This window comes from Halichoerus grypus, chromosome 3 (assembly GCF_964656455.1).
Source record: "Halichoerus grypus chromosome 3, mHalGry1.hap1.1, whole genome shotgun sequence".
In the NCBI taxonomy this organism is placed as follows: Eukaryota; Metazoa; Chordata; class Mammalia; order Carnivora; family Phocidae; genus Halichoerus; species Halichoerus grypus.
Window position 1 is genome coordinate 1,344,163 of NC_135714.1, and position 27,281 is coordinate 1,371,443.

The 27,281-nt window shown below is 44.8% G+C and overlaps 1 protein-coding gene and 1 pseudogene across 1 annotated transcript in view; one reads left to right on the forward strand and one right to left on the reverse strand.

Annotated features, from left to right (window-relative positions):
- The window catches only part of POLN (DNA polymerase nu), a 145,529-nt gene that overhangs the window by 101,233 nt on the left and 17,015 nt on the right, over positions 1–27,281 (reverse strand). The window contains exons 3-8 of the mRNA XM_036067284.2: positions 26,788–26,931; positions 17,376–17,455; positions 14,974–15,474; positions 12,029–12,222; positions 6,558–6,670; positions 1,524–1,681 (exon numbers count right to left, since the gene is read on the reverse strand). Coding sequence (XP_035923177.2) covers positions 1,524–1,681; positions 6,558–6,670; positions 12,029–12,222; positions 14,974–15,474; positions 17,376–17,455; positions 26,788–26,926 — 1,185 coding nt within the window. The 5' untranslated portion in view covers positions 26,927–26,931. The remainder of the gene's footprint in view (positions 1–1,523; positions 1,682–6,557; positions 6,671–12,028; positions 12,223–14,973; positions 15,475–17,375; positions 17,456–26,787; positions 26,932–27,281) is intronic.
- Positions 593–1,162, forward strand: LOC118519684 (large ribosomal subunit protein eL43 pseudogene; annotated as a pseudogene).

Sequence of the window (27,281 nt, forward strand, 5' to 3'; positions counted from 1 at the left end):
GCTATGTGAGGAAGTTCCCCTCCCAGCATCCTACGATCAGCAGAACTCACCTCCACGCCCTGTCCCCCCGCCAAGGGGCACACGTGTGGCACAGGGAGGGAACTACCTGTGGGTCTTTGACAAAAGTGACCCATGGCTCACTGCTGGCCCCAGGGCCTGAGGCTCACGTCTTCCCGTGACCTGCTACTGCTTTCCCTCTGAGTCTGTGAGCTCCCCCATATTCCTCTGACACATCTCTTTAAATTAAGGGAGAGTGAGTTTCCGCATTTGTACCCCCAAGTCCCCATCTGACTCAGACCCTCCCTCACAGACGGCGCAGGATGAAGAGCAGGAGCAAGCAGACCTCCCCGAGCCTCAGGGCCCTCACATCACCAGCCGCTCTGCCCCCGTGGTTCCCACCCCACGGCCAGTCCTCGTGCTCCCCGAGCCCTCTGCATGCTCGTCCCGTTGTGCTTCTAGCATGTTGCTGTTGATTTGCATGCAGGAAGCCTCAACAGAGTGGCCCAACTGTGGCCACACTGCTCCCCGGGGCCACCTCCTCGGGGGCCTGGCTCACTGGGCTCCGGGCCGGGCTCCAGGCCCCGTGAGCACTATGGCTTCTGCAGATGTGGTTCCTAACAACTGGGTGCGTCTCTAGGACAGGGCTTGGGAAGACACACCTGGGCACATGGAGCAAGGTGGTACTGGAGCCTCTGCCACAGCTGCCGGGTCACCGGCACCACGAGCAGCTCATGGGGCCCAGAGCACGTGGCTCTGACGCCAGAGGGTCCATTTAGAAGAATCACACTGTCTCTCTGGGCTCAGACCTAGTTTGCGGTGGCACGGCTAAATGCACCAAGAAGGTCGGAATTGTGGGTAAATCCAGGACCCATTATGGTGCCTCCCTCAGGAAAATGGTGAAGAAGATTGAAATGAGCCAGCACGCCAAGTACACGTGCTCCTTCTGTGGCAAAACCAAGATGAAACGACGAGCTGTGGGGATCTGGCCTTGTGGCTTCTGCATGAAACCCGTCGCTGGTGGCGCCTGGACCTACAGCACCACTTCTGTGCCGTCACAGTGAAGTCCACCATCAGACGACTGAAGGAGTTGAAAGACCAGTAGAAGCTCCCCCATTTGAAACATAGCTAGCCTACAATAAATGGGTTAATTTACGTAACAAAATTACTTTGGCTTGTTAAATTTATTAATTAGATCTTTCAATTTGTGTTGCATTAGTTTTGCTTTTTCAAAGGACTTGGAAATAAAAAATCCTTCTGATTTTTATTGGGAAAAAAAAAAAAGAAGAAGAATCACACTGTGAACGGACTTCCCAGGAACAGTTTCATGAAGGAACAGAAGTCACCTGTCCTAACTCAATATCCTCCACCAGAAATGTCAGGGTAAAAAGCATTTGTGTAGAGTAAGTAAAAATGAATGTCAGCAATGTTCTTTTTACTACTGGACTGTTTATGAAGCAGAAAAAATTTCTAGGAAAAAATTCGGTTGATTAAGGTTGGTAAAGCCTCATCTTAACATAACTCACCACAACATTTCTTGAGGAATTCCCATATGTGCTGTTCACTTTAACAGAGATGGAGCTTTCAAGGTATTTTGCCACTAAATCTTCAAAAGAGGGTGCAGCATCCCCAGGATCTATAAGCCATGCAGCAATTCTGGGGTCGAGCCCTACAAAATGAACAACTACAGAGAAAAAGGCCATTTAGTCACTCCATGAAAACTGAAGAACCATCCTTTTCTTGAGGATCAAAATAATAATAATAGCATTGCTGTGCCCTCAAGTTACAGAGGTGAGTGCCTAAGGGATGCTCCTCAGTTCCGGAGGAACTTGAGCCTCTGGTACGAGCGGCCTCCATGACCCAGGTCCCACACAGGCAATCTCCATGGGGAACTGACCCCAGACAGCCAAAGAGGGGGAATGAACTAACGTGGAACTGGGACCTCTCAAAAATGTCCAGAGAGGTGGCGGTGAGAACCCTCAGGCCCTCTTCTGGCCTCCTCTCCCCCACCTGCCCCCGCCCCTGCTCCCCAGCTTTCCGACCCTGTGCCTCTCACTGGGCTACCTTCCTAGGCACTCCTGAGCCCTCTTCAGGGTGTCCAGGAACCCAAGTCTTGTGGGTAGAAGAAAGAGCATAAGCGTCCTCACTGCCAAGTTCGGCGGGGGGGGGGGGGGGCAGTGTGTTTGTGTTTGAGGACAGAGACGTCTGGCATTTGGGGCATTTCCCCTGATGGAGGAAAGCCTGAGAGACCCCCAGATCTCTGCTGCATTGGGATATGTAAAAAGAACCAAGCACAGGTTCACCCCTGGAACTTGGGCAGTCACTGCCCCTAAGTACTAGTTTTCTCATCCAAAACCCAGGGAAGAGGTTACTGTACGTCTCTGCGAGACATATGGGAAGATGTTTTGTGAAAAATAAAAATGACATTTGCTAAATAAGTTTTAGTACCAGAGTATTTTAGACACGGACAGGGGAGCTATAATGGGGGGGACTGATAAACTGAGAGAGAAATCTGAATTCTAAGTGATTGCGTTTTCAAGTTGCTTTAACATTTTTTTTTAAGATTTATTTATTTATTTTAGAGAAAGCACAAGCGGGGGGGGGGCGGGGGGAGAGACAGAATCTCAAGCAGACTCTGCGCTGAGCATGGAGCCCAATGCGGAGCTCTATCTCAGGACCCTGAGATCATGACCTGAGCCGAAATCAAGACTTGGATGCTCAACCAACTGAGCCACCCAGGCGCCCCAAGTTACTTTAACATTTTGAATAATGCTACATAAAAATAAGGAGTTTCTTTTAAACAAAACTGTAGTCTTAGATCACAACACACTAAATATTATATTTTCTGGCACCTTTAAATTATGCCAGTCTAAGAGATTTATATTTGCCAATGCAACCAGTATCATGACTTTTTTGTTTGATGTCTGGGAAGTCTCTGACACGGCAGATTTGGAACCTTGGCTGGGACAACATCAGCAGGTGCTCCCGGACCTGAACCCACGTCGGCTGTGCATGACCCGACCCAACACCATCCGGCAATGCTAACTGACCCAGGAGGACTAGTTCACTCTACTTGCCTTTTCAGAGCTCTAATGGTCCAAAATTAAGGCTCTGCTAACATTCTTGAAAACTCTTGGGGAAGGGCCTGGGGGCTGGTTCCTATAATCTCCTCCACCTCACATTCTAAAGCCCACCAGGCCAAGGCCCCACACTCGGGAGAAAATGCCAGTAGTTGAAAGAGAAATACCAACAAAACAGATTTAAAATGAGCTAAGAAAATCTGAGAAATAATAAAGGTGATGAAAAATAAATAAATCAGAATTAGAAATAGTTGGAAATTAGGTGACTTAGAAAAATAAAAACTGAACAAAGAAATGAAAGGGTTCAGAAAATAAAACAAAAAAAATTTCATAAATAAAAACAGAACTGGCAATACACAAAAGCCAATCAATGCAATGGATAATGCCCTACATAAGAAAAGACGATGGAAAAGAGGAATTTAAAGAAAATGAGATTGGAAATAGATTCTAGATAAAGTGACAAATATGAAAGAGCAGAGAAGTAGATTCAACATATGAAATGAGTTCAAATATCACAAAAAAGGTAAACAACAGATATCATGTACCTCCTGACAGAAGGACACGCCACTACCTAGGGTCGGGGTCATGACTTAGTCTTGCCCTCCCAAAATCAGGCCTGAAATCTGATCAAGCCTCTGGATCCAACTGCCAATTTACAAGAAATAGAAGAGCAAGGAGAAAGTGTTAAACAGCAAGAAGGTGATACGTTCTGAAAAATCCAGACACTGGGAAATCCTACACGACAAACAAGCTGGTTCCCTCCACAAGGACAAAATAATTACAGGTAAGTAAAACAGAGAGAGAGAATATATAGATGAAAAAAAAAAGAAACAAGAAACGTATCATACCTATCCTAGCTTCAGGATAACCTAACTCTAACTCTTGTTTGGATCCCAAGTCACACAAACTGTAAAAAAATAAAAACAAACAAGATATTTAAAGACAACAGGGGCAGCGCACACACTGACTGGATATCTAATAACACTGAAAGATTACTACTAATTTGGGGGGAGACGATGATGGCATCATCTTAAAAATGAAACCCTCATACTTCACCACATAATTGAAACATTTACAGATGAATCATATGATGCTTGGAATCTGCTACAAATCAAGCCAGGAGGCAGGTGGTTGGAAGTGTGAGGAGTTACAGAGAAAAGAAGACTGGGCATAAGTTGGTAATTGTTGAAGCTGAGTGATGGGTACCATGTTGTTTTCCAACACCGTCTCTGGCGCCCAGCGTGCGGTCTTCCGCCCTCGGGTCTGCGGCTCTGCAGAAGCCGGCGGCTGTCTGACAGCTGGCGCCATTGTGACACCAGCTGCCCTGAGTGCAGACCCTGCAGCCTCACAAGACCACCCCTGCTTCAGACGCCTCCCGTACCTCCCACCCACCATCTACAAATCGGGGTTCCCACGACCCCCTCCTCGGGTTCCATAATTGGCTAGAACGGCTCGCAGAACTGCGGAAAGCACCTTATACTAACTCGTGACCCATTTATCATGAAGGACACAACTCAGGACCATCCGGACGGAAGAGATGCACAGGGCAAGGTATGGGGCAAGGGGCGCAGAGCTCCCCCCCCCCGCCCAGCACCCAGACGTGCTCCCCAACCTGGGAGCCATCCAGATCCCCCCCAGCCCCTGGGCAGGGGATTCATGGAAGTTCCACTACCCAGGTGTGACTGATGAGCTCGCTGGCCACTGAGATTGACCGCCTCTCCATCCCCTCTCTGTCCCTGGAAGGGGTGTGGGGGTGGGGGACTTAAAGTCCAACCCACTAAGCCTGGTGTGGTCATTCTGTCCACTGCCCTATCCTGAGGCCCACTAGGGGCCCCCCACTCCCAGTCCTCTCATTAGCCCACAAAAGACATTCTTAGCACTCTGGGGATTGCAAGGGTCTTAGAAACTATGTGCCAGGAAGCAAGGACAAAGACTAAATATATATTGCTTATTGTATAGGTAATTTTGTACATGTTGGAAATTTTGTACATTCAAAGAGTTTTTTTTTCCTTGGGGCACCTGGGTGGCTCAGTCAGTTAAGCATCTGCCTTCGGCTCAGGTCATGATCTGGAGGTCCTGGGATCGAGCCCCGCATCCGGGCTCCGTGCTCAGCCTCGAGTCTGCTTCTCTTTCTCCCTCTGTGATCTCTCTTGCTCTATCTCTCAAATAAATACAAATCTTAAAAAAAAAGATTTTTTTTTCCAACCTCTTATTATATTTTCAAACATGCAGACAATTTAAAAAGAACTATCCAGTGAACCCTCATAATATCCACTACTTAGATTCTGTAAGGAGCATTTCTGCTATATTTGCTTTGCTACATATCTGTCCATCTAAGAAAAGTTATTAAAAATTCTTATTATGTTAAATGAAAGATAAAAACATGTTCTATATTGTTTTGATGTGAATTATTATTTAATTTTAATTCTGGTATAGTTAACATAGTGTCATATTAGTTTTAGGTATACAATATAGTGACTCAGCACTTCCGAACAACACCCAGTTTTCATTGAGACAGGGGCCCTCCTTGATCCCCATCACCTGTTTCCCCCATCCCCCCACCTCCCCTCTGGTGACCATCATGTGTTTTCTACAGTTAAGAGTCCGTTTCTTGGTTTGTCTCCTTTTTCCCTTTGCTCATTTGTTTTGTTTCTTTAATTCTGTGTATGAGTGAATCATATGGTATTTGTCTTTCTCTGACTGACTTATTTCACTTAGCATAATATTCTCTAGCTCCATCCATGTCATTGCAAATGTTAAGATTTCATTCTTTTTCATGGCCGAGTACTATTCCACTATATGTATGTATGTATATGCCACATCTTCTTGATGGACACTTGGGCTGCTTCCATATCTTGGCTGTTGTAAATAATGATACCATAAGCTTAAGGGTGCATGTATTCCTTTGAATTCGTATTTTGTATTCTTTGCATAAATAACCAGTAGTGCAATTGCTGGGTCACAGGGTAACTCTATTTTTAACTTTTTGAGGAATCTCCACACTGTTTTCCAGAGTGGTTGCACCAGTTTGTGTTCCCACCAACAGTGCACAAAGCCTCCTTTTTCTGCACATCCTCACCAACATCTGTTGTTTCTTGTGTTGTTGATTTTAGCCATTCTGACAGGTGTGAGGTGGTATCTCACTGTGGTTTCGATTTGCATCTCCCTGATGATGAGGTATGTTGAGCATCTTTTCCTGTGTCTGGACTTTAATTCGTAGGGAGTTTATAAGCTATTTGTGGTAACAACACATCCTATCTGACCATGCTGCGTAAGTCACTTCTTTCTTATTTTAAATTATAAAAAGTAATTATCCTTGCAAAAAATCAAACGGTCTAAGGAACAGAGGGAAAGTGCCCCTCACCCTTGGGGCACGAGGCCACACAGCTGGTGCTTTGGAGCCTGCCTCCCACCTCCCATTCCCAGGAGGAGTCACTGCTGGAGAGCTCAGTTTAAGAGATTATAAAAACTAAAACTTACCATGCTTCCAGCTGCCATCTTTACCAAAAAACTGCAGCACTGTTCGCACAAAGTCCTTAGCATTAAAACAAACAACAGGACATTTACATTTCAGCATTTGAAACAGCACTTTCCTGGAAGATAAAAAGAAATTCACTGGTTTAGACATTAATTCAGAACTTCTGACCTTGGAAAAAGTACCTTTATTGCTCTACCGACAGGGGTCACTTGCTAAACTACCTTGTAGGCGTTCTTTTTCTAGGAGCCTTCCGTGGGTTAACCTGAATCCTGTGGGAAGGTGTTACTTCTCTGCACTTACAGATGACGAAGCTGAGACAGGCCCCACGGCTGTTCAGAGCCCACCCCTGGGAGAAGTCGCATTACCGCAGGCCAAGCCCAGCGGTACCCGAGCGGAGCGCACACTCTGGACTCCTTACAGGCTCCCCGGCACGGCTCTCCAGCCTGCTCTCCCAGCACGCGCTCCCAACACTCTGCCCTCCGCTCACACTGAATTGTCTTTCCTCCACCAGCACACGGTGCCACATCCTCCCACAGTCTGGGCCATGCCCCATGCTGCATTCTCGCCTGCAATTCTCCTCCCACGATTTCTGCAAACTGCCCCTTTCTCCAGGCGGGGAGTCCCCCCTCCTCTGTTCCTTCTCTACTCCTGTCCATGTACCACCTGCAGCCGGGACCACATTTGTAACGTAATTTGCCTTGAAAGTAGGCTCGCCCCATTGCTCTGTGAGCTCCTTGGATATGGGATTCGTAAGAGTCGGCATTTACTGAACACTTACCATGACACCATGCTAAACACTTCAAGGGACTGCTACACTGAAATCTCAGCACAAGCCTGTTAGGCAGGCACCAGATCCACTTTACAGATAAGGAAGCTGAGGCTCAGAGTGGCTAGACAATTTTCCCAGCAAGACCCTATCTTGCTGCTGCCAGGGCCCGCACTGTAAGTCTTCCTTTATAGGAACTCTCTATTCATACATTAATGAGGGTCTTGCATGAGGCTGAGGGAGAAAGAAAGCAGGAGCCCACTCAGCTCTGCACAGAGTCAACAGAAAGTTAGATTCTGCTCAGCTTGCTGCACAGACATTTGCATTTTCTTGCATGGCTTCCACATGGGTTTCCCTGGAAGAGGGGGCCCGGCTGGTAGAGAGGACAGAGGGCCAGCAGCACCGTGTCAGGTTTTGGCTCTGTGGACTCCGGACGGCGCAGGGAGGAGAGAAGGGGAGAGGGGCTGGGAGCTTACAGGGGAGAAGAGCTGCACTCCCACGCTGACGCCCTCACTTGCTGCAGACGCCAAGTCCCAGTTACTAAGGTCACCTAAGAACTGCAGGATCTCCCACTAGTAAGAGATGCAGGCTAGTGGGTTTCTAACTTAAGGTAAGACAAACAACAAAAAGAGCATCTTGTAAGACAAAGTGACTGAAACACAGTGTGTTTTGTAAGTCAGTTATAGAAGTCAGTTTTGTCACGTTTGCAAACAAAAAGGCAGCCAGAATATTAAAAAGGTAGACTTGGGTCTAAAAGAGGAGGCTTGAGTCTCAAGACTGACTTAGGGCTGTTTCTCTGAGTCTCAGTTTCGCCATCTATAAAATGGAACTAATAAGACCCAACACATACAGTTAATGTGAAGATGAAGAGAGCGCGTGTGTGTAAGAAGACCTTGCACAGGTGTGCAATAAATGGTATTCGGTATGCTTTGTGCAAAAAAGTTATTTATGTGTGTTTTCATTTAAATGTGATTTATTTAAATTCATTTTAAATCTCATACATACTAACATAGAATTGGGATTATTACTTCCAATTTTATGGTATGTGAGGCCATGTCTTCATATAATTGTCTTGGAACTTACAAAAATTAAACCTTAATACGCATTTATTAAAAAATAACAATAAATATTTGTGAAGCACATACTCTGTCACATTGTTCTTGGCTTGTGGAGACAGAGGAATGAGCAAGACATAAAAACCCGTGGCTCGGGGCACTCAGGGACAGACACACAGGGCGATGGGGGTGGGGGGGCACCGCTATACACAGTGGGCAGGGAAGGCCTTCTGACCATGCTGTAACACCTCAGGGAAGACTTGAAGGGTAAGGTGAACAAAAGGCCTCGTTGAAGGAGGAAAGTTCTCTATAGAAAATTTTACCCAATATGTGTGGAAGAAATGATAGACACAGAAAAATCACCATCTTCCAGACATACTGAAAAAGTGATTTCGATGACCACTGAGGGGACGTTAGGTGGGGACATTCACAATGGAGGGAGCATGCCGACACCGCCTAGCCCACAGCTCCATTGAGCGTCACGCATGTGAGGTCAACACAACTGCATCGCAGAAGGTAGCCCGATCGAGTGCAGGGCACCCAGCTAAACACAATGTTCAGAAAAACAGTGAATAATTTTTATGTGAAAAAAAATATGTTTCTTAGAGATGTATGCCTGTAGTGTAAGAATGTCTCTTCCAACACTTGGGACGTAGTTATACTAAAAAATTGTTTATCTGGGATCCAAACTTAGCATCCTGCATTTTTATTTGTTAAATCTGACCATCCAAATGTGTGTGTGATGGGGTGTGAAGCAGACAGCACCACCCAGGGAAGTGCCCTCGTGAAAAAAGCTGGAGCTGGATAATGGAGCTTAGAGAACGAAGCCCCGGCTTACAGAAAGTATGGAGGAAAGGGGAACAAGGTAAAGAACCCCACAATCACAAAACAGATAAGCCCAGGACATGGGACCTCCTGCAAGATGGGGTCAGAGGTCGGAGGATGCTCTTAGTAGAAGTGGTAGGAGAGACAAGAAATGGCATGCGTGACCTTGCTGGTCCTGATCCCAATAGATCAAGTGTAGAAGGACATTTTAAAAACAATCAGGTAAGGGGCGCCTGGGTGGCTCAGTCGTTAAGCGTCGGCCTTCGGCTCGGGTCATGATCCCAGGGTCCTGGGATCGAGCCCCGCATCGGGCTCCCTGCGCCGCGGGAAGCCTGCTTCTCCCTCTCCCACTCCCGCTGCTTGTGTTCCCTCTCTCGCCGTGTCTCTATCAAATAAATAAAAAAAATCTTTAAAAAAATTAAAAATAAAAACACTCAGGTAACTTTAAATGTGTACTGAGTATTAAATTTGCTAAGTTTGAGAATGGCATTGTAGCCAGGTGAAGAAAAGCCCAGGTGTTTTAGAGCTGCATCCTGAGCCCTGTGAGCTAAAACGACATGTCTGGGATTTTCCCCTAATCCCAGCTCCCTACCCCTCTCCTCAAAAAGGGGCAGATGAAGGAAGCATGGAAAGACCTTTGGTTTGAGTGGGTATGTATATAGGACTCATTACATTACACTCTCTACTTTCATGTTTTCATAATTTGCTTTGTGTATGTGTGTGTTGGGGGGGGTATGGTTTAGACGAATGGGTAGCACATCCTGCAGACATCTGGGAGCACACTGCAGGGGAGGAAGAGTGGTACAAGGAAGACCCCCGGGTAGATCAAGGAGGCTGGCGTGCAGTGAGAGCAGGGGAAGAGGAGCTCCCAGGCCTGGTGAGGGCCACATGCAGACCTGCGGGCATCATTGGGAGCTGTTGCAGGGCTCCGAGCAGGGAGCGTTGTGACCTGACTTAGTGCTCAGACCCTCTCTGGGAGCCGTGCGGAAAACAGGCTGGGGGCAGGTGGAGGCAGGCGGCCCTCAGGAAGCCCCTGCTTGGTTCGGTCAGGAGGTGAAGGCCTGAACCAAATGGCAGCAGCAGAAGGGAAGAGAGGTCAGCTTCTAGCTGTATTTTGAAGGCAGAGCCAATGGGATATACTAAGAGCTTGGATGCAAGGAAGAGGGAAGTTAAAGGTAATGCCAGGACCGTTGGCCTGAGCTCATGGAGAGCAAATGCTGACATTAACCTTGACAGCAAAGCCTGTCGGAGGCAGGTTTCGGGAAGACAGGAGTTCAGTTTTGCACATGTTGAGGCCCTAGTGACTATCAGATGTCCAAGTAAAGAGCACTGAGTAAGATATATACATCCAGAATTCAGAAAAGGCCGTCCAAATATTAGGGCTCTGTTCTCACAGAGATCTTCCATAGAATAGACCTGCCTACTTGTTCTTTCAGAAGAAAATTAGGTAAAAATAAGGCTATGGGTTTCTTGCGAGGAGGCTGCTCTATTAGGCAAACGTTGTCCCATTCTCACCAAAATTTACTGCAGTGTAAGTGCCTGATGTTAAGCTTATGATTGCTGAGGCATCCATTTCAAAAGACATCCATACTGCCTCCTGTATGACAAGCCACCAGCAGAACACCCAGACAAGGAACAGGGCCACCCCCACCTGTGCAGCTTCCCTTCCAGACAGGCCGGGGGCATCCAGACACCTGACCTGTGAGTGATCCTACTTCTCCCTTCCTAACTCCCACTCTTATGATTTCTATTAGCCAATAAAGAGTGAAACCTTGAAACTGCCAGCCCCCCATCCTCAGACCATAATAAAGGCTGAGCCTCAGGCCTGCGCCCTCTCTTTCTCCAGCTATGACTTTGCTGTGTGGCCCCCGGTGTGGTGTGTACCCTCCAGGACCTGTGAGTAATGAATCTTGTTCCTCAAAGTTCCCTGATGGTTTCTGCTGAATTGTGTCCTGTGATCCTAGGAACTCTCATGGTTGGTCCAGCCACAGCACTGGCCCCTGGCATTCCTCGCTGGGACAACACAGATGCAGCCACGGCCTACAACCCCCCCACAGCCCAGCGAGACTGTAGGAGGCCAACGGGGCCAGGCCTGGGCACCACCTGCTCACCCCTGAGCCTCCGTGAACGCCTCTTCAGGACAGCAGCTTCGGGGAGCTCCTGCCAGGCAGCTAAGGGGCTGGGACTCTGAGGGCTGGGTGGGCAGGAGGTGGATGTCCCCACCCAAGGCAGAAACCGGAGTCAGGCTGACAACACGGCAGAAGAGCTGTAACGAGGGCGGGGGCTGGAACCCCCAGCAGGACTTTTTAGGATCGCTACGGGGCAGCTCAAGCATCCCTGCTCGATCTAAAACTGTCCGATTCTAAAGGGCAGGTCCAAGTGAGGTGTGTCTTAACTATTTCCACAGAATGAAGCTTTGAAATTAGCATGAAATTAGGTGGTACTGAGGACAATTTACTTTTTGAATTTAATTTACTTTAATTTTCTAATGCTGTGAGTGAGATGAGGAAAATCATCTGGGACTGTGGTCACGACAGTGGATCTTCAGGCCTTGGGATGAAGCTTTTCTCACCAACTTCTCACTGAGATGTTGATTCAAATCCTGGAGGGGCTCCCATGGAAGGATGGAGCCTTCATTCCAGAAGCTCTTTGGGGGAAAGCAGGCTACTGTGTGCAGAGCTGTCATTTAGATCCATTTTATTTTCATGTGCCTGTACAAAACTTCTAAAAGTTTAAATAATTAAAGTTGGAGCTTGGGAGACTCTAATTGGACTCAACGAAGCAGACATGTAAGTAGGAAGTAAGGCAGTGGGAGGAGATTTCTGACCTGGCAAACTGATTATATGCCTCTTGCTCTTGGCCCCCAGTAGAGGAGTGCTCTGTTTGGAGGTAGATATACTGATCACGGAGTGTGGAGCCTTCCCCCAGGACACTGTCAGAGGCTGAGACATCCAGAGGACCACTGCCCTCTACATGGCTTTGCAGTAACATTGCAATTCCTTTAACAGAGGGAAACAGAGCCTGTGAATACAAACACAGTTTCAAAATTAAACACAAACAATGTATTTATTCAAGAAAGGTATGTTTTATAATTAAACAGAGAGAAAAGGCCTACAACTAAATTTGTAAATAAATAGCTCTTTTTAATGACAGTCAAGGCCAAAAGCCAAACCCATGATCTTACTCTCCAAATCTGGACTCCTCCCTATTCAACATCATAACAGAAGTCTTAGCCAGCGTAACACAATGGGAAAAAGAAATAAAAGGCACATAGATCAGAAATGAAGAACCATACTGTCTCTATTTACAGATGACACAAATGTCTGCATAGAAAACCAAAGGGAATTTACAAAAAAACCTCCTGGAACCAATATGTGAGTTTAGTAAGGTTGCAAGATACAAGATTAAAACACAAAATTAATTGTATTTCTATGTACTCTCAATGAACATGTAAAAATGATCTTTTTTTAAAAACAATGTGTTGGGCGCCTGGGTGGCTCAGTTGGTTAAGCGACTGCCTTCGGCTCAGGTCATGATCCTGGAGTCCCGGGATCGAGTCCCGCATCGGGCTCCCTGCTCAGTGGGGGGGTCTGCTTCTCCCTCTGACCCTCCCCGCTCTCATGTGCTCTCTCTCATTCTCTCTCTCTCAAATAAATAAATAAAATCTTAAAAAAAAAAAAAAAGAAAAAGAAAGGGACTTAGAGATCCTTTCATTTAAAATAAATAAATAAATAAATAAATAAAAAATAAAATAAAAACAATGTGTTTACCAGGGGTGCCTGGGTAGCTCAGGCGGTTAAGCATCCGACTCTTGATTTTGGCTCAGGTAACTGTCTCAGGGTTGTGAGACCAAGCCCCGCATGAGGCTCCATGCTGGGTGTGGAACCTGCTTAGGATTCTTTCTCCACCTCTCCCTCTGCCTCTGCCCCCGCCACTCTCTCTCTTTTTCCTTATTCTATTCTAAAAAAAAAATAAAAAATAAAAAATAAATGAAAATGAAAATAAAAATAAAAAGATGCATTACCATTTTTAATAACCATTCCAAAAAATGAAATACTTAAATAGAAATCAACAAAACACATACAGGATCCATATGCTACACTACACGACAAATACTGGTGAAAGAAGCCAAAGAAGACCTAACTAACAGAGACACACCATGCTTGAGGACCAGAAAACTCCTAATAGGAATGTCAGTTCTCCCAAGTTAATCTGTAGAACCTAGATCAATAAACCCCAAGTATAAGAAACATGTAGAACACCACACCAAGTCACGTTATAATCAAATTGCTTAACACCAATAATAAAGAGAAAACCTTAAAAGAAGGGGCGAGGGCAGGGGCTAGGCAGGTGGGATAGGGGCGTTACCCAGACAGAGATCAAGAGAAGTGAGACAGCAGATCTCTGGTGAGAAACAAAGCAAGCTAGAAGACAGTGGAGCAACATCTTCCAACTGTTGAAAGAAAAAAAAAACTATTGACTTATAACTCTTTAGCGAGCAAAAATATCTTTCAGAAATGACAGGTATAGCAAGACTTGTATACTACACAGAAAACTACAAAACACTGCTAAAAGATACTAAAGGTTTAAGTAAATGAAGGGACACCCCTGTTCATGGCCCGAAAACTCAGTACTGTCAAGATGGCAAAACTCCTAAAGTTCATCTATAGACTCAACACAACGTGCATCAGAATCTCAGCTGCATGCCTGAAGGAACTGAAAAGCTGATGCTAACATTTACATGGAAATGCAAAGCAACCAGAATACCCAAACCAATCTTCAAAAACACAAAGTTAGAAGACTCACACTCCAAGACCCTTTGGTACTGGCATCAGGACAGACATATAGATCAAAGGAAAGAACTGAGTGTCCAGAAATAAACCCTTATATTTACAGTCAATTGAGTTTCGAGAAAAGTGCCAAGAAAATTCAATGGGGAAAGAAGAGTCTTATCAACAGTGTTTGGAAAGCTGGGTATCAACACACAAGAGGCAGGTTTGTGCCCCTTATCTCACACCACACACGAAAATTAACTCAAAGTCAGCCACAGATTTTAATGTAAGAGCAAAAACATAAATTCTTAGAAGAAAACAGAAGTAAATCTTCAAGACCTGGGATAGGCAAAGCATTCTTAAATATAACAACAAAGGTGCAAGCAAAAAAAAAAATTGATAGAATTCATCAGATTTAAAAAATTTTGTGCTTCAAAAGACACCAGTAAGAAATTGAAAAAAATAAGCCACAGATTTGGAGAACTACAGATCATAGATCTGACAAGGGACTCGTATCAGAATATAGAAAGAAGGCTTACAGATCCAAAATAAGACACAAATAACCCGATTTAAAAATGGGCAAAAGATCTGAACAGACATTTCACCACAGAAGATACACAAATGGGACTAAGCACGAGAAGATGCTCAATGTAATTAGTTACTAGGGAAATGCGATTTAGAGCCGCAGTGAAATACCACTTCACACCCACTAGAATGGCTAAAACCAGACAGACAACAAGGATTGGCAAGGAGGTGGAGGGCTTGGAACTCTTGCGTGTTGCTGCTGGAATGCAAGAAGGCATACCCACTCTGGAAAACATTTTGGCAGTTTCTTAAAAATCTGAAGAGAACTATGCATTATCAGTCACTCAGCACTGTGGGGAGGGGAGGGTGGACTTCAAATCTTATTCCTAGCTCTCCTATCAAAATCCGACACAAAGAAAATGGGGTTCTTTTATGGTGCCAAAGAAACAAACAAAACCCAACACTGTTCACTAACCTGCTCAGCTCTTAGCTGGGTCGAACCGTCCTCATACATCAGTGTTACCACCACGGCCACTGCCCGTTTGAGCATTTCAACCAGTTGGCTCTTCTCCAAATCATCCAAATACCTAACGTCACAAAAATGGTTTTCGCACGCTCTTGGGTTCCCACAGTTTAGGTGGGCTTCAACCTCATCAGCATTTTCTTCCAATGCCACATGTTTACTTGTTTTCCCTGAAAAATGACATGTACTATGTTTTCTTTTAAGATTCACGGGCATTTCTTTTTTTTCATTATTTTTATTTTCCTTTAGGAAATGCGTTCTTTTACACTCCGTTTTCTGTAGGACTGAAGCCTCTTGGTTACCCTGTGGAATGAAACAACTGGGAGGAGCCAATGAGCTGACATTCTTCTGGTTTTGGTCGGCAGAGGGCTGATCTGTGAGTCTGATACCGGAGGACGGAGGACAGAGCTTGATGGATGAGCCTGATGTCTGGCTTGTAGAAGAATTTAGATTCTGTAGAAAAACGTGAAATGTTTCACGAGAATATGGATTCCTAAGACAGATCTAACCAAACTAATCTCTGGTAAACCTCGTCTAAGGTCAAGTGGGGACACAGCTTCCTATTATCTATGATCAAACTTTCTAATGAAACTATATAGTAGCTTCTAGAGCAGTAATTTTTCTCAACCCAGGTAGGAGCGCATGTCTGAATCATGGGCTGGAATAGGTAGGAGTCCAAAAGTCTCCAACCATACCCAATGCGTGTAATGACAGATGCCATGGGTGGGAGTATGTTACAAACGCGCCTTATGCTCAAGATGAATAATTTAACTTCCAGGTAAAGGCCATTTACAGAGAAAATGAAATCACCACAACTATTTGATAATATGTTCATCTATTTACTAAAATTTTTTAAAAATATAGCTCAACAGCAATCCTCTTCCCATCTTGATCTAGTACTGTGCAATATTCATTCATAAATTCACAAACTGAGGGTAAAAAAAGAATCTCTACCCATCTCATTACTGGATTCATTTAGAATAAAATGTATTTTTAATGTTTATTTTTCAGATTTGTGATATATTTAATGTTGTTTTGAACAAATGTATATTAATAGTACTTTAAAAATAATTTTGGAGGAAAATTTTTCAGTATTTGGCATATGGTCACAGAAAATTTAAGTTTATACTCATATTTTTATTACAGAGACATGTTATATGGTTTCAAGAAAAGACTTCCAAGCATAAAATTATATTATGTTAATAATTCTGCAGAAGAAGATACAAGAAAAGGAGTTCGAGGAGCAAAGGGAAATACAAAAATTTAGATTGCTGTAGAATATCTTGCTCATGTTGTTTTTAAAGGGATACTTGTGGGTATTAAGTTACCAGAGTACGGTATTCAGATTTTAGTGGTTATATTTTAATGATGATGTAATCATTTTTAAAATGTCAATACACCAGAAATTGTGTCCTGTGAAACATTTTAGACTTGTTATGAATATTTTAAATGTCAACTTAAAAATATGTCATGAGGTATATGGCTTTTCAAAATTCTTTTGCGAGAAAGGAAGCAAAACGTTGGTGAGCCGGCTCTCTACCTCAGTGATGGGAGGGGCACAGCCAGAGCGGCACTGAGAGAAAATCTCCGCTCACTCACAAAGTGAGTGAACACCCTGTGTTCCTGACATGGCTGTGGGACTCGCCTCTCCCCCAACTTCAGGGCAACCCAGGACCCGGGGCGGGTCCTGCCATCCCCACTTTACTACAGGGAGTTTCAGTTACACTGAGTTAGGCTGGACTTTGAACACACGTAGTTTTTGCCCCCGAGTCTAATCTCTTGGCCACTGTGTCTCACCTACCAGGTCTTTGGTGAGATGACATCATCTTTCCCCTCCCCTCAGGCCCACACCACACAGCTCACCCACTGAGAGTTGTGTCCCCTTCCTTCTGGAACTGCTCTGTGTTTCAGCTGTCCCAGAGCCCCAGCTTTCTCCCTAAACACGTCTGCCAAGTCCTCCCCAACTCTTTAAAGGTGGGGCTCCTAATCATCCTATAGATGTCGACTCAGGCATAATTTTCACACTTCAGGAAGACTCCCAGACTACGCTCCCCACCACCCAGAAAAAAACGAAACGAGACAGCACAAAAACTGGGTGAGTGGTCTTGCCCACTGTTATTGGGACTGACCCCTACCATGTAGGGCACCCAATGCACCGTCCTGTAGGGTCATGGCACCTGTCTTCCCCTCCCCCATCAAGCAAGTTCAACTGTAGGCTCCTGGAGTAGAACTCCGTTCTTGATTTTCTGAAGCGTGGTAGCCACAGTGCCTAGCATACAGTAGACACTTAATAAGTATGTGTTGAACGAGTGAAAGTTATCTATTTTGAATTAATCATATTTGCAATGATTTACCCTTTTTTCCAGTGATTGATTCTTCCCATTTTCCAGAAGTACTGAATACTTAATACGGGAATTGTTTACCACTTCTGCAGCTTTTAAAAACACAAAAAGAAAACATGAGGCATTAAAGAAACATTGAATCTAAGTCATATAATTAGCTCAACATTGAAAGTGGCCTCTACAAACATGCTACTTACTCATTATTTACTTACATAAAACAGTGTAAAAACATTCATACCCAAAATGTATACTACCATTGCAATAAACATTTATGTAACATATCTTCAAATTAACTGGAGACAGATCCATGCAATCATGACATGTTTATTAGAAAGTATTACTTGGTATTTCCATTGAATACTGGAGTCCGAAAACCCAAGTTCAATATTTTACGGAAACCTCGAAAGTATTAAAGGTTTGAGGAAATTCCTATAATGCATAATATTGCAATGGAACAATTAGAGGTTCAGTAAAACACCATTAATACAAACCTCTCTTCTAATTTTGTTTTAATTTTAATAAGCCTGGGCTGAACAGTAAGCGATGGAACCCACATTCAACCCCAGGCAACATGACTCAGGTGTTTGTGCTCATAACCACTGTGATTTATGTTCCCTCCACAGCAACAATAACAACCAAGGAATGCAAACAGGGGAAATCTTTACAGTAGAAAGAACTTAGGATAAATTTAACAAAAAGGCACGAGGCACTCAATGATGAAAACTTAAAATCTCATAAAATGCATAAAACTTGATCTATACAAATGGAAGGACATAGCATCCAGATATGCATAAAATGTTCAATTCTTCCAAAAATAAATTTAATGCAATTCCAATTAGAGACTCTACAGAGTTCTTTTAATTGAAAAAATGTCAAAGTACATATGAAATACTAAATATCTGAAAACAGACACAGAAGGTAAGTTAAAAACCAATAAAAGCCTTGCCTTGCTGGATTATCAGAACATACCATTCAACCACCACAATCAAATCCACGTCGTATTCGAATAGAAAGAGTCAAAAGATTCCTAGAACAGAACAGACAATCCAGAAACTGACCCAAGGCTTTATGAGACTCTACTACAGAACAAAGATGGCATCTCAACTCAGTAGAAAACAACAGATTAATAAACAGGGATAGCAGCACTGCTTCTGAGAGAACAGAACACTGGGAAAACCGTTTCGAACAAAAATGATAAAGGGCTAATACCTGTATTATACAACAAGTCCTTAAACACTGGCAAAAGAAGACAATTCAATTTAAAAAATGAGCAAAAGACAGGAAAAAGTGGTACACAAATTAGCAAATCCAAAAAGCAAGTAAACATGATATAATACTCAAACTCACTAGTGGTCAGGGAAATGCAAACTAAACACAACCAGAGGTGCAACGAAGAGGTCGTTTCAGGCACTGCTGGTAAAAATGTGAGTAGCTAGAATCTTCTTAGAAAGCAAACTGTCAACACCTATTGAAATTAAAAATACAAGCATCACCCTTGAGAGCTGGGAAGAGGACTGCCCCAAAGGGAGCAAAGACGGGCTTCCAGGGTGCTACTGACGTTGTTTCTTGATCTGCATGAAGGTTACAGGGTGTTCAGTTTGTGAAATGCTGAGTTATAAACTCAGAATATATGTGTTTTGTGTACAGAATCTGTGTGTGTGTATAGCCTCCATAAAGACAGAGATATAAAATGTATAGTCATCCAACCAAACCACCTCACTACTGGCAGTTTCACAGACATGCAACAGTCAACAGGTCTAAACCGAAACATCTATGGCAGTATTACTTTATGGCAAAGGACTGAAAACAAAGCAGATACCAATCCAGAGAGAAGATGATGAATAAATTATGTAACGTCTACACCACGAAGCATACAGCCACTGAAATGAATGACTTAGAGCTTTATTAGCTGCCTCGAAGATGCAGAAATCTGTGAAAATATCTCATTCTTGCAACCCATGACCAAATCTCCCCATTTTTGTGTACGAGTGTGTCATACACACCCACTGGCACAGGCCTGGTCCCCAGGAGGCTGACTCCGCGGTGGTTTGCATTTGGAAATGTTACTGGGGAGTGCTGTCAGGATCACCGTGTACAGAAGCACGACAGGAGGACCAGACCACAATGCAGTCACTACAAAGGCCTGCTTGGGACTGGAAGGCCTGTGGAGTTAGCCCCCATTGGGTCAAGGGAGCGGGACTTTATATGCCAGCACCAAGCAGTCATTGGATTGGCTGCCCCTGGGAAAGGAGTGTGCAGCTGAGGCAGCCACCAGGAGTGGCTGTGCGGTGGGCAGACAGACAGACACTCCCTGCAGGTGGGGTGACAAATGGCTTAGTACTAGCACAGGAGCCTGGGCATCCCCAGGGCTCACTGCAGTCCTCTGCCGCTGGGCACTACACTGCACTGCTCCCAGCTACTCGCTGCAGATACGTTTCAGAAAGTAGCCCCTTCAGGATTCTGGTGGGCCTCTTGCTGGAAGCAGCTTTTAAAAAGGAAGTTATTGGGATGAACTGCATCCCCTGGTCACTGCAGCTGGTCTCAAAGCTACAGATGAGATTCGTGTCCCTCCTCTAATGCACATTCTAGAATCCCCTCACCCTGGCTTAGCACCTCTGCTGGTCTAGGTGGCTTACCTGATTGATGGGAGTTACCCAAACCCCTCATCCCTGAGAGGTGTAAGCCCCTGGCCACCACAGTCAGTGCACTGGCCATGAGACTTGGACAGAGGACAGCGGTGACTAGTCCTATCACCCAGATACCAAGTGTATGCTTCCCTGCACCATCATGTAACAGCCCTGACTTCTGATGACCAGGACGCATCCCAAGCAGGATGCAGATTACATGCCATGCCTGCCAGTCCCTTGGCATAAGGCTATTGAAAGGACAGGGCAGCAGCTGCAGCTTCAAATTAAATGGTATTCTTCCCGTGCCCCCGGGTGGCTTCCCCTTTGTCAGTCAAGACTCATTCTGCAGAATCCAGAAGTGTTGGGGGAGAGACAGATTTACCAACTGGAGCACTGGGAGTGAGGATAAGCAGGACCACTCCCACATCCCCCTTTTGGTTTGTAGACCCCTTAATTGTACACACTGGGGACACCGCAGCCTGGAGGGGGCTCCTCCACGCTGGAGCAAGCTGCCCCTGCTGCAGGCCATTCCTCCGTCGGGGTGGTGTTGCTGGATGTGTGGCTGAGGGAACCCTTGGGTCCCATAATCACGTGCCCGCTGTAGCTCCCTTCCTGTACAGTGTGTCCCCACATCCAGTGCAATGCTTGTGGTACTGTCAGTGGATCACTGAGGCCCTGCAAACAGGGAAGGGAAAGCCAGGCCTGGGATGTGTCAATTCCAATCAAGATAGGTCACTGCACCTTTAGGGGAACGAGGGGTTCAGTGTCGTCAACTTGCGACCAAGTTACTGTTTCCTCCAACGATGGTATTACTAGGGTCTCGGCGTTTGGTCTGCTGTTGGAAGCCTGGACACTCAGCAGAGGCCGTAACTAGATCAGCCCTGGTGAGTGGGTGTGCATATGGTTGGGTCCACGTGTGGTCTTCACCCCAGCCCATGGCCACTCCACTAAAGAGCCCCAGGTGCTTGTCCTGGGACAGCAGGTGACAGGCTAGTGAATGTCAGCTGGCCAAGTCATTCTGTTTATTCCTTCAACATTCTACCTCAGGGAGCTGCTCTGTGTCTGCCTTTACTGTGTTTATTCTTTACTCCTTGGTAGCTAATCCCCTTACTAGCTAACATGCAGTACCTTTCCCTGTTCAAATTTCCTATGGTTTGTTTCACCTGACTGGCACATGTCTTACAGGCTTCCTCAACAGGCCCACTACTTCTTGGCGAGGCTGTTGACTTAATGGCCAGGACGGAAGGAGGCAGAAGTTCCTCCTTCTGGAGAAGCATCCTGCACGGTCTTCAACAATGACAGGAGGATGGGACACTAGCCTTTAACAGAGAAGTAGCCCCTTCTGCAGGTCCCAGAGGCATCTGGGATTCAGGATTTGAATGTGCCAATCAGGTAATCCCATGCCAGATCTCAGGGTCTGGTCCCCTTCTGATCAAGGCCCTGACCTTGAGGTAGCACACCTGCCTGGGCTGAGAAGCCAACCTTCTCTAGAGCTCTACCAGTCTCAGGACTAAGCACTGGTCTGTGGCTGCGAGTGGCCTCTTTTTGGCTACCAGGGAAGCCCTCTGGTTACCACATTTAGCCTTTAAATGCTAATTAATCACCCTCACCCCATGTCTTTTTCCAAAGGATTTATTATTCCTAGCCACAGCTGCCAATTCCATTGTTTGCCACTGCCCTGTACTTTTCAAATACCCAGTAAATCCCAGCAGCCAGGGCAGTGGCTTCCACTGGTATGCCACACCACCCACCCCCAGTCCAAGCTGGAACTCACTGCTACCAGTCCTATTCTGCCTACCACCTGTGATGGCCATCAGTGCATCTGCCTAAAGATGACTAAACTCCAAAACGCCACGTGTGCCCTCTCAAACCGCTCCTAGCACCAACTGCAGCAGATCTGGTTCCTGGGAACCAGACTGAGCTTCGCCCACAGGAAACTTACGGGGGGACCCAAGGACTGAGTGAAGGGGAGGCTCCACTGTGGTACCGTCACAAGGAAGGCCTCAGCCAATCCCACGGGAAGCAGGGAGGGGTCTGGATGGCACAGCACAGCCACACATGCGCGCTAGAATTACAATCACAGAAAAAAATGGACAAAAACATAAAAGGGACATACTAAGTTTGTTACTAGCTTGGTTAGCAACAAGGGGAGAGGGTTCAACAAAGCAAAAGGCTGAACCAAGAAAACAATGCGCAGATGAACCCTTTCACCACGTGCCTGTGGGTATAAGCATGTAAGAAAAGATTTTTTAAATGTGGGATTATGAACTCTATGTTTTTGGCTTTGTTTAAAAGAATTTTCTAAGTATTACCAAAAAAAGAGACCTCCCAAAAATATTGAGGAAAATATTTACAGCATATACAATAGAAAAGTCCTTCACAGGGCGCCTAGGTGACTCAGTTGTTAAGTGTGTGGCTCAGGTCATGATCTTGGAGTCCTGGGATCCAGCGGGGAGCCGCTTCTCCCTCTCCCTCTCTCTCTGCTGCTCCCCCTGCTTGTGTTCTCTGTCAAATAAATAAAATCTTTAAAAAAAAAAGTCCTTCACATATATGTATTGTGTGTAGAAAGCTCTTACAAATCAGTGGGAGGAATCCACAGGTGAGTCCACCTGTGGCCAAATTCAAGGAGAGAACAGCATACCGCGCCTCAGAGAGCTCAAAGCACACCAACAGTTACAGCATCATACGAACAACCAGAAGTACCTCACAGCACGCTCAACTGAGCTGCAAATGAATCCAATGCAGTTCACTTCCAATAAGGCACGCTGATAGCAGAAGTATTTTGAGCAAGGGGCACCTGGGTGACTCAGTTGGTTGGGCATCTGACTCTTGATTTTGGCTCAGGTCATGTTCTCGGGGTCCTGAGATGGAGTCCCACGACCCTGGGATCACGACCTGAGCTGAAGGCAGACACTTAACCAACTGAGCCACCTAGGCGCCCCTAAAAAAAAGTATTTTGAGCAGGACCTTGTAAAATGCTTTCACCACTCAGCTGAGTGAAAGAGAAAGAAAAGTGTAAGTAGAGGATGATACCAGAAAATGTCATGTGTTTGGAAGTTGCAGTCAAATCTGAATGGGGTGTAAAGTAAGAGAGGAACGGTGGTGGGGCAGAAGATTGAACAGGGCAGGCAGGGGTCCCTCAGAGTGCATGGGATGTTTCCATAGGTGAATTCTGCAGAGGGCAAGGACAAGAGCTGAGGTAGTTCTAGCAAAGGAATGAGGGCAAGACAAAGGGGCAATAATGAAGGTGAACAACAATCAGGAAGCCACTGCAAAAATCCACGTGAGGAGAAATGCAGGCTTGTATGAGGACAGTGGGGGTTGAAACCCAACAGCTGGCAGGGCTTGCCAAGTGACTGGATATAAGGATTTTATGTTTATTTAATAGAAATAAAAATAATACAACATGTTTATCCATTATACTCTTGACTAGAATGAACAGAATCAAGACAGATCTGTTTGGTCTTTTAGTTTTGTTATCTGTCCTTGAAATCACAAAGATTTCTACTGGATGGTCACATTAATGAACTAGATTTTCACAAATATTTACCTCTGGGGTCTCAAACTATTACTTTATAATGTCTGTAAATATATATGTATATATATATTTCTTTTAACTGGAAAACCACATTCACATCTAAGTTGTTAAAATGAAAAATAATCTGGACAAATGTGTACTAGAAAGTTATTTGATTCCTATAGCTACTCAGACAAAACAGGTATCTTCTAATAACACGTGCTGACTCCCATGCATAACTCTATACACAGCCGTAAGTCCGCACCCTGTAAACTCCTTCTCCCTCAGTGTTTACCCAAGGCTTTCAACAGCATTACTGAACCATCAAATGACAACGAAAATTTAAGTCAGATGAACCCACTTTTCAATCTAGTTTAAAGGTGTATGGGTTAAGGTACAAAGCTAAGCTACAGTCACATAAGACCCAACAAAACACCAGCTTGAAGAACAAAGTTTATTTCTCTTTCATGTTCTCAACTGGCGGGACATGCTTCATGCAGCCTCTCCAAGACTGGGGTGCTTCCAACACGTCGTACAATCCTCTAGGACAGTTTTCATTTGCAGAGTTCGAAAGGAGGGTTCCTACTGGAGGGAAGGAAAGAGGCCTGCCCTGGAAATGGCACACGCCACTTGAGTGCACATCCCACTGACGGAACCCGGGTCACACCTGACTGAAGGAGAGTGTGCCATGTAGTCCGAAGGGAAGGATAAACTTTGGTGCAGCATACAAGTAATCTCTGCTCCAAAAGGCCTCTGGAGCAACACACAATGCCCGTGGTCAGGAAGTAGAAGAGACTACCACAAGTCAGGACGATGCCCACCTTGAGCAGGGAGAGAGTTTTAACTGAGAAGGAAACTTCGAGGTCCTGGATGCAATGACATGGATGTCCTCTTTATCTTCATTCGTTAAACTGTAGTTTAAGTTTTTGCATATTTTGTGTTTTCGCAGCAGAGGGTTTTTAAACAACGATTAATCTTGCAGCAAGACGACATACAAAGTCCATCCCTTACTGGATGTGCATCTTGACATCCCTCAGCCCAGCACATAAGACACCTAGACCCCGAAGTGACATATAACACTAATGTTTGGTTTTACTTGTTTGTAATAACAAATATTTGTAGTTATTCCATTGATTTAGGAATTCAATTTTTGTATTTAGTACAAAATGGGCTTTAGAAATGAAATGTGGATTTATAGTATTTTCCTTGTAAGAGTTAAGGGTCTGACACAATAACAGCTCAGCATATAACTAGAGTCCAGGAAGCAACTAGATCTTAGGTCCAGCATCATGCATCAATAACCCACCAGAAACCCAACTTAATCAAATCCGTATGAAATAAGAGCTAAAACTGGTGGGACTCTGCGGCAGACAGACTCCAGGGTGGTCCCAGGACTCCTGCCTCCTAGTACTCACACCCTTGAGTGCAGGTGGAATTTACTGGCTCACTCCTCACCCAGAGTTCAGCAACAGTGACAGGATGTTCGCAATCACGTTGCAGAAGATTATGACGTCAGTCTTGCCAGAGGAAAAGCTGCCATCACGTAAAGCTGCGCCTCAGGAGAACCACGTGGAAAGGAACGGAGGGTGTATTACAGCCAAGAGCTTGGGAGGCTCTGGGCCCAAGAGCCTACAAGGAACTGAATCTGCCAACAACCCTGTGAACTGGAAGCAAATACCTCCCCATTCGGGCTTCAAATGAGACCCGAGCCCTGGCTGACACGTCCGCATTGTAGCCCAGCAAAGGATGAAGCCAAGTTGTGCCCAGACTCCTGACCCACAGAAACTGGGACATAACAAATGTGCCTTTTTTAAGTCGCTAAGTTTGCAGTAACAGTGCTGTGCAGCAACAGACAATACAGAATCTTTGTGAAAATTCCACTATTTTTCCAAATCCAGTAACACTTGACAGAAAAATATTATCTTTTCCCATTACCTCTCAATAAATTTATGAAAACTAGAATTTTGGGGCGCCTGGGTGGCTCAGTTGTTAAGCGTCTGCCTTCGGCTCAGGTCATGATCCCAGGGTCCTGGGATCGAGCCCCGCATCGGGCTCCCTGCTCGGTGGGGAGTCTGCTTCTCCCTCTCCCACTCCCCCTGCTTGTGTTCCCTTTCTCGCTGTGTCTCTGTCAAATAAATAAATAAAATCTTAAAAAAAAAAAAACTAGAATTTTATAGGGTATTTGAAGAGCATGACAAAAGAGTTCACATTCACAATATGGGCTGATGGCCATAAATCTTTCTCAAGACTCACACTGAAGCTACCAGAGACATTTCACTATTCCTATCAGTATTTTTTTATTCCTATCAAGTTTTTAAAGGGAAGTACATTTCCACTTCTGTCAAGTGCACACTGCTATTTCAGAAAGTATACAGAATAAAGGAGAAAGCTCTTTGACGTTTAAATATTTATTTTCTTTACTATCCACCCCTCATTCCCCAAAACATTATCAACTTCTAGGTCTGTGGTCCATACACAAAACTTCCTAGCAGTTCATTTATCAGTGACTTTCTGTAATGAGGCTCATGAGCAACAGATGCCTAAATATGAGCAGATCGAAATGTGTGGTGCTACTATATCTTAATCAAGAACTGCACTTACATAGCTTTTGCACTATCTGTCAATGCTCTCAATTACTTCGTCACAGTGACATCTCACGTATAACTTACTCTATAGAAAAAAACGACAATTAGCCCAGACTTAAATATTAAGACACAAACAACAACAAACTGCTTTGCTAGTCAAACAAAGAACCAGTGTTCCGAATGTCTCAGTCACACTTGTGCGCCCACGCCACTGCTGCTGCGTGACATCACGTCATAAACACACACACCTGAGAGCTCATAGCTCTCGGGCAGCTAAGACACACACTGTCAAACACCCTTCTCCCATCCACCACACACAGCAAACAAGTACTACGTCCCTGTGTGTCCAAAGACCCAAGAGCTAAGGCCGAAGCGAGGGGCACTGTGAAAGAGCCCAGCTCTCTGAGGTTACTTAAACAGTTGAAGCAGATTCTCAGGAACTCTCTGATAGAAATGCCTGGAACAAGGAAGAGAGTGTTACATTTTAAAGCAGTAAGGCCCGAGAGAATGTGCAGTCTAGTGAGCAGAATGAGCGAGAATAAACCAAGGGGAGCCGGACTCCATTTGTCTGCAGCACGAACCTCCCTAAACAACAGAAGGTTCCTGAGAATAATTCCGTTTCATTGTCAAACCTTCAGAAATAATTAACATTCAAGGTAACAAAAGATAGAAAGATGTTTATGAAAATTACTCACTCTTTTCACTCTCTCTCCAGTTCTTAGACTCCACTAGATCACGTGAGTGCAAAGCTGACATAATCTTCTGTGCCACACTGGAGAGCGGTACCTTACAGAGATCAAAGCCTACAAATGCCTCATAATTTTCCATTTTCATAAATCCTAAACATAAGATAAACATAACATCCACATATTAATTTTGAGACTTCAAAATAAGAAACACGTTATTTGAAAATGTTACAGCCAGAGGCATTCATACAAATTACTCTATTAATGACCACAGAAAATAGGTAGCAGTTGCCTCCGTAATTACTGATTCAGTAGTGAGAAGCGAGCAAGATGGTTAGAGGCTCAACTGGAATATCCTGGTAAACAGGGAACAAAGAATACATTTCTAGCTAACCAATTTTGAAGCGAGCAATCTATTCAAATACTTCCTGAGGTCTGAAACCAATGGCTGTTAAAATCTTCAAATATACAAATCTAATTACAGAAAATTATTTTTAATGGGC